The 13,597-nt window shown below is 48.0% G+C and overlaps 1 protein-coding gene and 3 non-coding genes across 6 annotated transcripts in view; all 4 read right to left on the bottom strand.

Moving 5' to 3' along the window:
- The window catches only part of LOC139534428 (apoptotic chromatin condensation inducer in the nucleus-like), a 28,723-nt gene that overhangs the window by 13,932 nt on the left and 1,194 nt on the right, over positions 1 to 13,597 (bottom strand). For 2 of the 3 annotated variants that reach the window (XM_071333571.1, XM_071333573.1), the window contains exons 2-7: positions 13,148 to 13,213; positions 12,755 to 12,866; positions 11,827 to 11,900; positions 8,989 to 11,658; positions 8,424 to 8,500; positions 3,936 to 4,059 (exon numbers count right to left, since the gene is read on the bottom strand). In XM_071333571.1, coding sequence (XP_071189672.1) covers positions 3,936 to 4,059; positions 8,424 to 8,500; positions 8,989 to 11,658; positions 11,827 to 11,900; positions 12,755 to 12,866; positions 13,148 to 13,213 — 3,123 coding nt within the window. The remainder of the gene's footprint in view (positions 1 to 3,935; positions 4,060 to 8,423; positions 8,501 to 8,988; positions 11,659 to 11,826; positions 11,901 to 12,754; positions 12,867 to 13,147; positions 13,214 to 13,597) is intronic. The other variant, XM_071333572.1, reaches the window with a different exon arrangement.
- On the bottom strand, positions 8,758 to 8,876 carry LOC139534977 (small nucleolar RNA U6-53/MBII-28). Its single transcript, XR_011667062.1, has one exon. It is a non-coding gene; the product is annotated as a small nucleolar RNA U6-53/MBII-28 (small nucleolar RNA).
- LOC139534978 (small nucleolar RNA U6-53/MBII-28) lies at positions 12,213 to 12,331 on the bottom strand. Its single transcript, XR_011667063.1, has one exon. It is a non-coding gene; the product is annotated as a small nucleolar RNA U6-53/MBII-28 (small nucleolar RNA).
- LOC139534979 (small nucleolar RNA U6-53/MBII-28) lies at positions 13,305 to 13,423 on the bottom strand. Its single transcript, XR_011667064.1, has one exon. It is a non-coding gene; the product is annotated as a small nucleolar RNA U6-53/MBII-28 (small nucleolar RNA).

The following is a 13,597-nucleotide window of genomic DNA, read 5'->3' as shown; positions in this document are numbered from 1 at the left end:
CACATTTTAGAGCAGCCTTTTGTCCCCAGCAAAATTTGCATCTGTGTAATGATCATGGTGTTTAAATCAGCTTCTTGATATGCCACACGTGTCAGGTGGGTGGATTATATTGACAAATGATAAAATGCTGACTAACAAGGATGTTTAAAAATGTGTGCACAACATAGAAAAAAGCTTTGTGTGTATGGAATATTTCTGGGATCTTTTATTTCGGCTCATGAAACATGGGACGAACACTTCACATTTTGCGTTTATATGTTTTGTTCAGTATATATAGTCTCTGATTCAGAGGGGTTGGGTTAAATGCGGAAGACATTTCAGTTGTACAACTGTCTAGATATCCCCCTTTCATTATGGACCGTACATTTTGTTGCCCTTAAAATGTACAAGGGCCTGTGTTGGTGCCTAAACATCTACATACAATGGTGTGAGTCAGTGTTTGGGTTGTGACGGAGTGTTCAATGTCACAGAGGTGGAGGGGTGGGCGCCGGAGACCTCGTCTGTCAGACCAGAGACCCCTGAGCAGGTCTAGGCTGATACTGCAGATCCAATTCAGTGGATGATTCAAATAAAGAATGGTGTTCTGCCAGGAAATGCATGCAGACACTTAGGATAGGCTACATATCAAATTAGGATATTTTATCAACTTGAAACTGCAGTAATCATGACAGTTTAAAAAGGTTTATATTGAGTTACACATAACAAAATGAAGTCAATCCTCCTGTCTTGAAATGACCAAACAGATCTGAGAAGAAACTATCTGACATTACTTAAGTTATTTAAAAAAGTTAAATACATCTCAAATAGAGAGAAAAATGACAAGTCATTTCCTGGTACCATCGACACCTGATTCCTCACTGGCTTGGCTATGGCCCAACCGCACGGCAGTGTGTACTGTATCTAGGCAACAAGGGTCCAATCAGAGAAGGCAGAGGAGTGAGGGCGGGACTCGATTTGAGTGTGCTGAATGGTGATTAGCTGGCAGGAAGGAAGTGATCTTAGCTTTGGACTTGTTTTTTTCTCTCCCTCGAACGGGAGGGGGAAGAGGGCTTTTCTCAACTGACTGGTGCTTTGCTTGATAAAGAGTCATTTTGCCTTTAGCTTGTGAGGCAAGGGATTCCTGAATGGTTGGTTTAGCGACAAATATGGTTAGAAGGGGTCAAAACGTTTGAGGTCCCAATATAAACAAATCGGATCCCCTGATGTCATGACAGAATTTGTGTGACGTATAGACTTGCAAAGTTGCAGCTGAAAAGTCTGATGGTGTAATAACCAATAGTCCAATGAGACCACGGATTGAAGTTCACGTCCATAATGCCTCGAGTAGTTTTATAAAAAGGTTCAGTGAGGGGGAGATGTTCTATAAATACCTTTGAAAGTCTCTTACAGATGTCTTGACAAACACCCAGTTGTCAATTCAGAATGTAGGCTATAAGCACACAACCTGATGACGTATTCTGCGTGTGCACTGTAACCAGATTTGCCCCAAAAATTTGCCCCAATCTTTGATGCAGGTGAAAAGTTCAAATCAGATCCAGCAGTCTGATAAAGGCTGACCAGCCAATCACGGCCCAGGTTGGCTGCTGGCCTGGCAGGTCAAGCCAATAGGAGCATTCGGAACAGGGGAAAGAGCCAACAAAAGGGCCCACAGTAACAAAACAGTTCCATAAGTTCTTGCACTCAGAGGTTAATGTCTTTATGAGAAAAGATGTAGTCCAAAAACACGTTAAGTCCATTTCAATAATCCACTTGAGTGTCTACATTGAAGACACATAGCTAGGAGAGGTGTCAGAAAAAGTCCACTTGGTGTCGTTTCCGATTATCGGTTTGGTCCTTATAAGTGTGTAGGTGGTTCCAGTTCATTCAAGTCAATGAGGCAGAAATCATCTGCCTATTTACAGTCCTCTCAACCAGTAAGGGGCAGACTGGAAGGAAGACATGGGGATAAACAGCAGGAAGTAGCAGGACCTCTGGACTCATCTTGTCTGCAACGAGTACGTAGTCCACTTTCTTTCTCTCGGTACGGGTGTGGAGAGTAGCTGTAGCTCCTCCACAAAATGGCGGAAGAAAGGGAAGGTGACAACAGGAGACAACGTCCCCCTCCCCCTCTCTCCACCAGGCAGTCCAGTGAGTAGGCTTCTCTCCCCAGGGTTCTTGTGCTGGTTGTGGTTTCGTGGTTTGTTGTGTTTCTGCCGGTTTTGGCTGGCTCAGCTCGGGACATTGGTGGGTCCGGCTCAGGCCCAGGGCTGGGCTGGAGTTGAGGCTTTGGTCCCGGGGAGGACTTGCAGGCTCAGCCTCTGGTTCCGTGGTTGGCTCAGCACTGGTCTTGGCTGGAGGTTAGGGAAGGCCTTGGTGGTTCAGCTTGTCTCTATGGCTCAGCGCTGGTCTTGGCTGGAGGCTTAGAGGGGAGGCCTTGCAGGCTCTGGCTCCCTGGTTCTCTCTCTGAGGCTAACTCAGTGCGGTCAGATGTGGTGTAGTAGTAGCTGTCACTCTGGGGCCTAGATCAGGTACAGCCGAGGCGCTTGGGCATAGCGGGGCAGAAGTTGGAGTAGTAGTAGTAGTAGTACGCAGGTACCATTAGGGACAATGGAAGAGGCATGGGCACCTTCGTAACAAAGCAATCAATGGGGTTTTAAAACAGCAGTCACACCAAGAGAGATAAAGAGATCATGGGAATGACAGAGATAAAGATGGACAGAGTCAGGCCAGAGAGAGCGCGAGAGGGAAAGAGAGCTAGAGATCATCAGTAGAGTGAGAAACAGAGTGAGAAAGAGTGAGAGCAAGAGTCAGTTGTGGAGAGAGAGAAGCAGAGTCAGAGAAGGAAAGAGAAGGGGGAGAGCAAGAGACAAAAAGGAGGTAAAGAGAGAGAGGAGGGAGAGAGCCTTGATGCTCTGTCAGGGGCTATTACTCATGCAAACCCTGAGGTCATCGTCCCAAACACACACACAGACACACACACACACACAGTGAGGGTGAGCCATTTCAAAAGGGTTTATTTCACTGAATACCAAATCACATTAGCTTATAATCTGCAATATGTAAAAGAGCAGAAAATTCTCAGAAGTTATCTCATGGTAGATCAATCAAAATGAGGGTCCTATTAGCTACGGTGCATTGCTGGTTTACAGCAATGCACTCAAGTAGTCAAGGTGTTTGCTAATTCCAAAATGGACAACCAAATACATTTAACTCTACTTCCCTTTAATCACTCGAATTATTACAAAACTGTGTATGGCCATTATAGGATTAGTGAAAATGTATGTATATTTATCTGAAAGTGAGTCTTACGTTAGCTTGTGATAAGGAGGAATGTGACTGTAGATTAACTTTACTCACCCTCTCACAACCCCACACTGACACAGACACCCACACTGACCAAACAACATCGTGATGTGGAGCATGCATGCAGTCTGTGTGGAGTTAACATCTAATTTCACACCCCATTAGGGATGAACCGCCTGCAGTCCAGTCGCTTAGGCAACTGCTCTATGAAAATAATGAGTACAGAATAATGTGTGTGTGTATGGCACCTCTGTGTGGGAGTGTATTTTGCAAAGAATGGCTGTATCGAACTCCGTCAAAGGACGAGGAGAGGTGAGATCATTCAGTCCCATACCTATGGGTGTTTTAACTCTAAGCCATAGTTACAAGGACATTAGTATGGTCGCTCACTGTTACCCTGACACATACAGAAGTACCTCTCTATAACTGTGTGTGTCCCAAATGGCACCCTATTACCTCGAATGCACTACCTTTGACCAGAGCCCTATGGGCCCTGGTCAAAAGTAGTACACTATGTAGGGAATAGGGTGCCATTTGGGACTCACACGGTACCAGACTTAAGCCATAGGATGAGGGCGGTTAGTTCCTGAAACATCCACTGACGGACCCCCCCTTGCTCCCAGTCCCCAACCCCTCCCTCTCAGCGGCCTTACCTCCTCCATGCAGCCCTCACTGTTCTGTGGGTCTCCGACGGGGGTGGGCTGGGTCTGGCCTGGGTCTGGCCTCTCCACCTCCATAGGGCCAGATGGCTCTGACAGGGAAGACTGCTTTACCTCCCTGGGGGAGAAAGAGGGAGAGAGTGTGGGGCAGAGAGAGAAGATTTTCATACAAAGATCTGAATAAGGAAAATGTCATAAAATCTAAACATAGATTACATCTGTGGTCTATTGTCCTACCAACTCTCATTAGCCATGAGAATCGAAGAGACAATCAGGTATGAAGTAACTCAAATGTGTCCCTCGTTAAAAAGCAGAGAAGATGGATGAGAGGCTACCTCTACCTCGGAGAAGAGAGCCGGAGACACACAGAGGACAGATGGAGGACGAGAGAGAGAAGACAGGAAACGGAGGGAGAGAGAGAAGGGAAAGGTTGGTTAAGGCCAGTGATCTGGGACAGTGTACTATAAATAACTTACTCACACCATCAGGCAGCCAACTGACACCCAGTGCCGGGGTCACAAATACACCTCAAAACACACATTGAGGTGATAATTTTCAGGGTCATAACATCGCTGAGTGCCAACTGATTGGAAATCTTCAATATTGCATCCTCAAGCCTTCCACCTCCTCCACACCAAAACAAAGTAATTGTTATGTGTGTGTCTCCTACCCCCTCAAAAAACACACACCTGCAATCTGAGGCCTGTAAGGGGCTAGGGGCCAGATGTCTACTAGAACTCGACCCCAGTGGGGCAGCAGTGCAGGAGCAGCTGGTCCCATAAGTGATCATTGAGTGTGTGTGTGTTGGGGTAAGGAACTGCCCCTGTGTTTCACGAAGAGAGGCCCCTATTTTTTTTCTTCAATGTCCTCTTTTATCTTTAATCTTTGCGCTACACATTCAGCATTGATTGTACATGTGGTACCCGCATGAGACAGTCTCATCAACAGTAAGCCTTGCCAGTTGGGAGAAGGAAAAGTATGTCACACCATAAGGGCACACGAAAACGACTTGATGGGCAACAGATGTCTTATGTATTAATGATCTCCCATGGTGACACTTGCTCATTTAACATCACCACAACTCATCTCGCTTAACAATCTGACACCAGAGCCATATATTTATACATGGCTTTGTCTGATACCATCTATCTCAAGACAAAGGAGCATAAAAAAAACGACATGTGAAGTGGACAATTAAATCAAGAATACACCCTGGATTCATGCATTATATTATCTATAGATTCATACCAGTGATACGTGTGATTTGAGATACACACACACACTGATTCATAAGGTGAGACAGTCAGCTTCTCTATCATTGAGATATATAAAATGGTCTCTAAACATCCATTGGATTCACAGTGAGAGTAGGTGAGCTTTAGTACACACCAGAAAAACATGTTATGACAGTCAAGAGTAACAAGGAAGTCATTCGATGTTTAATTAATACAATTAAACGCTGCTACTGCATGATCCTCACCATTACGCCTTTAATCAAACCACTACCAGCTATACTACTTATTTATCCGTGTAATATATTTGGTAATCAAGATTTAAAACATGATTGATCACGGAGTTACCCCGGTATCTCCCATCCCCTCCCCCCCAACACGAGGCCATCGGATCCACACCCCCCGTGGACGTGGAGAGCGAGACTCACGTGCAGGTCGCATGTAACACACTTCGTATGTAATAATCAAACGACCACGTCAATAGCTGACCATGACAACGCATGATACGACAGTTTAGCCATAATCCGAATATAAAAGGCACCAGACGAGCAGGTTGAATGAGGATTTGAGACATGACACAAGTTATCAGCGCGTTAGCGACTAGCGATGAAACCAAGGGTAACGTTAGCAGCTAGCAATGTAATGCCTAACCCCTCTGAGATCTTACCCGTTTTTGTTGCCTTCTGACAGCATATTGCCGGGCTGGAACCCCCGACAGCCAACGCTCTATCGTAATTGATTACACCGCTATAGCGTGGATTAAAATCGAGGAGAAATCCTTATGCGGCTGCGGGGTTTGTGCACTGCGACGGTATCAGAGTAGCAATACACTCACGACGGCCATATTGGATAGCGAGCCGGGAGGGGAAATTAGTGTGAGGAGTGAGAGAGCGAGGACCCGTCTCTCTTCTCAGCCAAGGCAGAGAGGAAGAAGCGAGAGGGTTTACTCCACCCAAAACCAAACCACGAAAATAATACCACGAAATTGGAAATGTGTGTATACAGGTCAATGGGTGTAATGTTTGACAAAATCAAAAAACGATTTAATCAGATTTGTGCCTCTTGTTCACACGCGTATCTGCCCTTATTGGCTAATATGATCCCACCTGCCATCCATCTTTGAGGACAAGCACTTCCATTGTTAGAGTGGTCACTCGACCATCTTGTCAATAATAGATAATGGCCAAAGCCACACCGGCTGTGGGACTGCCGCATTGGGCGCCTGACAAGAAATACGACTACCGCTGCAATCTTTGCCGCTGCCTTGGATGTCCCAACTCTGACTTTACCAATGATGTATATACACCCTGTATTGCGAATGCTATGCATTGGTCAATTAGAGGCTTTGAAGACATCGGTCGGCCATATTGGCGCAGTCCTCCATAGGAATTGTACAGCATTTCAATTAAAATGTTTCAAGGACAAAATTACATGTATTTGTTGTTGTAGTGGGGACAGTAACAGGACAAAAAAAGATGCATGAAGGTGTCTAATAGATTAAGTGGCAAAAACAAATGTAGACAATTTCAAAATATATTTTTACAACGGTGGGGGAGTGCCAAGATGGAGCAGCGGTGGCTTCAGAACAGCGCCCCCTGTCAGCCATTAGTGTATATAAATAATTGGACGTTGAAATGTAAAATGGTAGGGGTTAAGTGAAGAGTTGGGACGTCCCAAGGATATCGCTAACAATGACCGTTGCCTTTTTCTATAATATCTAGTCGTGTGAGTAAGCGTTTTGATTGTTTACAACGCTGCTGGAGAAGCTAACGCTATATTGTAACAACTTTACAGTTGGGAGTAGATTTGCATTGAATTCTACATTGGTCAGAAATGATCGCTTGAATCAGTTAAGTTTCCTTTCACGACCTCAAGCCAGAACGTTTAATAAAATATTTTAACGTGCTTTACCGGTTGTCCATGTAGTCGTTGGTCCTTTTGGCAGTAGGAATGTGAGACTATATCCACAGATAAGTATAACTACACAAACGTGTTAAAGCGCTGGTAGTGCTTTCAGATTTCTATCACCTGAAGCATTGACACAAGATTAAAAAAATACATGCACGAGACGTATGTATACTTGCCGAGCTCGTGCACGTGTTTACATGGTTCTGCGCATGCTTCAGGTGATAGAAATCTGAACGCAATTTGAAAAATATATGTAATTATTCTTTCCTGTGCATATATTCTCACATTCCCACCGCCAAAAGGACCAACCGGTGAAGTACATTAAAATAGAATTGTGTCCAACTTTCTGGCACGTAGAAGTCTTGCGAGGAAACTTTCCTGATTCAAACGCTAATTTCTGTCAGACATAGAATTCAATGCAATTCAACGTCGGGTTTCCAGGCAAGGAGTAGTAGAATAGCTACAATGTAGAAAGCTAAAACATTGGTTGATGTTCTGGTCAACTTTATATGGAAGAAACCTTTCACATTTTCTTCCCAACTTATCCTTGTCAAATCTCCAAACTAGAAGTCAAGCCAAAACATCTGTCATTCATCAAAACACATTAAAACCCATGAAACAGACTTCACTCATGGTCATTGATAGACATTCAAACGTTATGAGAAGACAAGACACATACAGTATACATCTGCGCACACACACATCCACACATGTTTTCTGATGATGCTTCCTGCTTTTATTATAAATCATTAAACTCTCAATTGCTACCTTGCGACGTCCATCCACTCCTGGAGTCCAATCCTCCACGACTCAATGACCAGAATGAAGTGTTCAGCATGTGTTCAAGTCATCCAAAGACACATTCACATTGCAGACAAAAAAAATAATGGCGGCAGAGACAAGAGACATTGGGAGAGGAATAGATTATATGATATGGACTGTTGCAGGTGGTAATAGTGTGTGTGCACCTCAATCATGTTTCTTGTGCGTGTAAACCTACAAACTGCCATTCAGGATTGTACTCAGTTCTTGTGGGAAAAAATGAATTAAGTGACAGACAGGTGTGAGATGGAGTATGATTTTGTGAATCTGTGTAGACCTATATCAGCAACACCGTGAGCACAATGTCACTTGGTTTTGAAAGGTTTGCAGAAGCTTCCACTTACCAGAGCCTGAGTGCATATACAGAAATATCTACAATCGATAATGCATGAGAAAGTGCAGGTGGGAAAATGTGAGCACCTCACCAAGGATTGTTTATGTGAAGTGTGCGTTAGTGCGTGCAAAGAACAGCAAGGAGTATGTGTGTGTGAGAGCAACTCAAAATGGTACTATGGCTGACCTGGCAGATTGTTTCTTCTCTCCTCCTTTGTACAGTCTTCTCTTTTCATCCCCTCTTCCTTTTCCTGTGCCAGTCTTCTGATAAACAAACAAAAGAGTGAGCAAATCACAGACAATTGGCAATATATAGCAAAATATCAACGTGTTATGTTAGAGACAAAAAGAAGAAGCCACTTTTAGATCAAGTCAATGTGATTCAAGAAAGAAAAGTTAGACAAGAAAGATGGGCATTTGTTAAGGATGATTATATGAGGAAAGAGGTTATATTATTTGTTAGTGGAAAATAAGAATAAATAAGCATGGCATATGCAGGTCGTGAAGGATCTTTCACTAGTTCTCCTCAGCCCACACTGAACCAGTCAGTATGAGAAGGTGAGTTTAACTCACTTGCACCCACACTGACACACTGTCAGTCTGGCGCATCAGTATTAGCATGGCGGGATCATCATCGGAGAGAAGCATAAGCAAGAACTAATGTGTACACTGCTCTAGCACTGGATTGTGATGGTAGATTGTCATTGCAGAGAGAAAGATTTGATTGACATCCAGATTAGCCAATCACTAACCTTTTTTTTGTCCCGGGAGGAGGTGGAGCCAGAGGAACGTGACGAAGAGGATCCAGAGTCCGAGGATGAAGAGTCGCCACCACTAGAGGGAGATGACCTCCTGTGCCTCACCCTCTCCCCACGCCTGCCTCGCTCTGCTTCCTTCTTCCTCTCATCTTCCTTCCTCCTCCTCCTCTCATCTTCCTTCCCCTTCCTCTCATCTTCTCCCTTACCTGGGTAAGAAGGGGGTAGAACAGGTCCCATGGGCTCAACCTCAACAGTCTCTTCAGGTCCCCTTCTCCTGGTCTCCCCGGGTTTAGAAGTCCCCTTCTCCGCCTGGCTGGCACGCTCCTTCTCCGCCTGGCAGGCACGCTCCTTCTCCGCCTGGCAGGCACGCTCCTTCTCCGCCTGGCAGGCACGCTCCTTCTCCGCCTGGCAGGCACGCTCCTTCTCCGCCAGGCTGGCACGCTCCTTCTCCGCCTGGCTGGCACGCTCCTTCTCCGCCAGGCTGGCACGCTCCTTCTCCGCCAGGCTGGCACGCTCCTTCTCCGCCAGGCTGGCACGCTCCTTCTCCGCCAGGCTGGCACGCTCCTTCTCCGCCAGGCTGGCACGCTCCTTCTCCGCCAGGCTGGCACGCTCCTTCTCCGCCAGGCTGGCACGCTCCTTCTCCGCCTGGCAGGCACGCTCCTTCTCCGCCTGGCAGGCACGCTCCTTCTCCGCCAGGCTGGCACGCTCCTTCTCCGCCTGGCTGGCACGCTCCTTCTCCGCCTGGCTGGCACGCTCCTTCTCCGCCAGGCTGGCACGCTCCTTCTCCGCCAGGCTGGCACGCTCCTTCTCCGCCAGGCTGGCACGCTCCTTCTCCGCCAGGCTGGCACGCTCCTTCTCCATCTTCTCATCGTCTCCTCCAGCTTTCCATCCAGGCTTCTCTACGGACACCTTGTTCAGTGCGGTAACCTCCATGGTGTCGTCTGTGTGCTGCTGTGCCCCTGAGACAAGGACTACCTGGGGTCTCTCAGATACACCATGGGGTTCAGGGAGTTCCCCTGGGGTGGTCACCACCACTGACCCCTGCTGCACAGGTTTGGGAGGGGAGATCATGGAGCCGGAAGAGGTGTCGGAGAACATGCGGGGCTTCTTGGGGGTGATGGCAGGCGGGGAGCTGGTGGTCGCCATGGCTGAGCCGGGAGCGGAGGAGAGGGGTTTGTCCCTGCCGAAGGGTGACTTTTTCGGGGTGTCTCCCTGGTCCATCACAGGCTCCTCTGAACCCCCAGACCCAAATTGTGAAGACGCAGATGGAAGCGTCAAGTCACGTCCACGCTGCCATGGCGGCAGGTGACTCTCCTTCTCCACCTGCTTCATCTTCCTCTCCTTTTCCTCCGCCTGCTTTGTTTCTTTCTCTGTCTTCTTCTGTGCCGTCTCTCTAGATGGACCCTGGGGCTTGGTGGTGAGGGTTATGCTGGGGACAGCTGCCACAGACAGCAGAGGATGGGACTGGGCTCCTGATCCAAACATAACCACTGGTGCAGGGACCTCAGGTACAGTGACAAATCCTGTGTGCCCTGTGCTGCTGCCTCCTGTGTGGGTGATAGAAGCCCCAGGGAACATGACCACCTCAACCCCCGGTCCTGCTCCAGCTCCTGGGCTGCTGCCAACTCCATCTCCTGGTCTGGAAGCCTCCCCTCGAGGACCTGTCTGGCCGTCCGCCGACGCACCCTCGCCTCTCTTCCCGTAAGCTCCCTCGGACGCCATCTTGCGAGCCAGCAAGGAGAGGGGTCCGGGTCGTCGCTTGGCTCGGGGCTCTGGGCTGCTGGATCGGGAGCTGGAGTCAGAGTCCTGCCTCTGGAGGCCACCTGGAGGGGGGCGGACGGACACCCCAGCCCCTGCTCCTTCTGGCTCCTCATCCATGTCGGGCGGGCTCTGTTTGGGGGTGTCGGGGAGGGGGAAGGAGAGCTCTGGGGGTGGAGAGGGGGGCGGGGTGGGCTGGCGGAGCTGCATGGGGGGCTGGTGTACTACCTGCTGAGGGGGGATGTGTTGCGGAGGCTGAAGCTTGCGTCTAGATCTCTCTCTGGCGGCTGGGACGCTGGGGGAAGGCTGGGGGGGAGGGGCTAACCCTCTTCCGCCACTGCCCCCTCTCCTCGCCGCAGGTCCCCACTCATCTTCATCCTCCTCACTGCTGTCATCATCATCGTCACAGTCTTCCTGGACACTGTTACTGCCAGCTGCTGCCCGGGCGGAGCGGCTGAGGTGGAGGACAGAGTGGGCGGGTCGGTCGTCATCCGCCGGGGCGGTGCCTTCCTTCTCCTGGGTCTGGGCGCGGGGGGGCAGGCCCTGGCGCTCAGGGTCCCCTAGGACGCGCACCGACAGGGAGGCCACAGCTCGTGGCGGGGAGGGGGTGGTGGGCTCCTCGTGGTGGAGGCCATGTTGGAGGGAGGGACGCTGCTGCATCCAGGATCCAGGACCTCCGGGGGCGTCAGAAGACTCCTGAGGCACAGAGCCTGGGCCAAAGTCTGGTCTGCGAGACATCATCCCTTGGCCCATACCCTGGGACATCATCCCCTGGCCTTTCCCCATCATCATTCCTTGGCCCTGGTGCCCCATCATCATCCCTTGGCCCTGGTGCCCCATCATCATTGGCCCTCCTCCCTCTTCCTCAGCCCCGGTCAGTGGGGGCTGGGAGGGCATGGGGCGATGCTGGGGTGGGAGAGGAGAGGTTGGGGGAAGGAGAGAGAAAAATGTTGACTGTTAGCTAGGCTGATATGAACAATATAACTTATAGGAGAATACATATATCTGGAGGACCGTTCAAATGTGGTTGGCTTTTTAGCGTCATCTGCTACTTTCTGTGTGTAGACTACTGACCTTGTCAGGGTTATAGGAATCGCTGTCGTTGCCCTCCTCTGTGTGCTCCTCCTCCTCAGGGCCCGCTGGGCTTTCTGTTTCACAGAGAGGTTAGAGGTCAGGGGTCAGAGAGGTAAGAGGTCAGGGGTCAGAGTTTACCCCAAAAAGACCACGCAGCAAACTATTTGTTTGACAACAAAATAAGCTTTTTGCCAATTTAGAAAGGATGGAACTGGGATGTCTCCAGACTCTGCACTAGAACTCAATTGGGAATGGAGTAAACAAAGACTGCTCACTCACCAAAATAAACTGCTATACAATAATAAATGAAACTGACAGACAGAAGTTATATGTAGCCTTTTAAGTAAAATATATTAGAGTAGGAATCGTGGTTAATTCCTAGTAGTTCTCCTCAGCCCACACTGACCCAGTCAGTATGAGAAGGTGAGTTTAACTCACTTGCACCCAGATAGACACACTGTCAGTCTGATGCATCAGTATTAGCATGGCGGGATCATCATCGGAGACAATAAGGACTTGGGTGACATAACATGGTGTGAGAGGCCTGAGATGGGCCCACTATCCATATATGCTGATGAGAAGTTCACTCAGGTACATCCATATGCAGATGTATATGGCACTAATCTAACTGCCCTCCATTCAGGTATATACCATTGTTAACAACACTATTGTGCCACTATCTATCCAGACATACATGTGCCAACTGCATGAAGCATTGGGGCCTTTGTCCATTGTTCAGGTAGAGAGATGTCCACACTAGCATACCACTTAGAATGCATTCTCAAAACATTGCTTCACACTAAGTAGTATGCTAGTGTGGATATTGGAACAGACTGGGACTATGTTCCAACGCCCACTCCACACTAGCATTCCATGCTAAGTAGTGTATGCTAGTGTGGATATTAGAGCCTTGTTGTGGATGTCTTACCGTCGGCCTCGGCTGCCTCCCTGGCCTCCCTCTCCAGCCTCTGGCGGAGGAGCTCCTGCTGCTGAGCCAGGTACTGCTTTATAAAGCTGTTTTGGCTCATCTCCTCCCCAATCTAAACACACATGGGATATAGGCACAACATTAGAAAACAGGAAGGGAAAGGCTATCTGTGTAATTTAATGATACAGGACTCACCCCAATCTAAAAATATAGAAGACAGACACAACCTTAAATGTAACGATACAGGTAGAAATACTGTATGTTCTAATCAATTTGAGGGTAAAAACAAAATACATCTCTGGTCAAACACACAGATGACTGAAAATTTAAAAATCAGGTAACTTCCACCTAGTGTTGACTCTCCAATCAGTAGCGTTTTGCTTGGGCTCTTACCTGGGAGTTGGGCTGGAGCCCAATATGGGGAGTGGAGGTCCTCTGAAGATTCTCCAACATTAGAGCCTAAAACAGAGAGCAAAATACTGGTTGAAACACACGCCACATGCTGTTGTATTTTCACAAAATTGTAGGTGAGTAAGAGCTATTTGTTCATTCTCCTCAGCACACACTGATCCAGTCAGTATGAGACGGTGAGGCTAACTCACTTGCACCCAGAGAGACACACCTTCAGTCTGGTGCATCAGTATTAGCATGGCGGGATCATCATCGGAGAGCAGCAATACTGTACTAAACATTTAAATTGTAGCAAAACTAACCAAATTATTCCAAGCACAAACATGAAATCAGTCAACAAATAAGGGAGATAAATGTAGCACCATAGACAGGACAACAACCTGTTGTTCCTATGCCAACTCCAGCTGGAGTTGTTTCTGTGCAGCTGCAAGT

The sequence above is a fragment of the Salvelinus alpinus genome, chromosome 11 (assembly GCF_045679555.1).
Source record: "Salvelinus alpinus chromosome 11, SLU_Salpinus.1, whole genome shotgun sequence".
Lineage (NCBI taxonomy): Eukaryota > Metazoa > Chordata > Actinopteri > Salmoniformes > Salmonidae > Salvelinus > Salvelinus alpinus.
The sequence above is the reverse complement of the archived record's forward strand: the minus strand, read 5'-3'. Positions and strand labels throughout refer to the sequence as shown.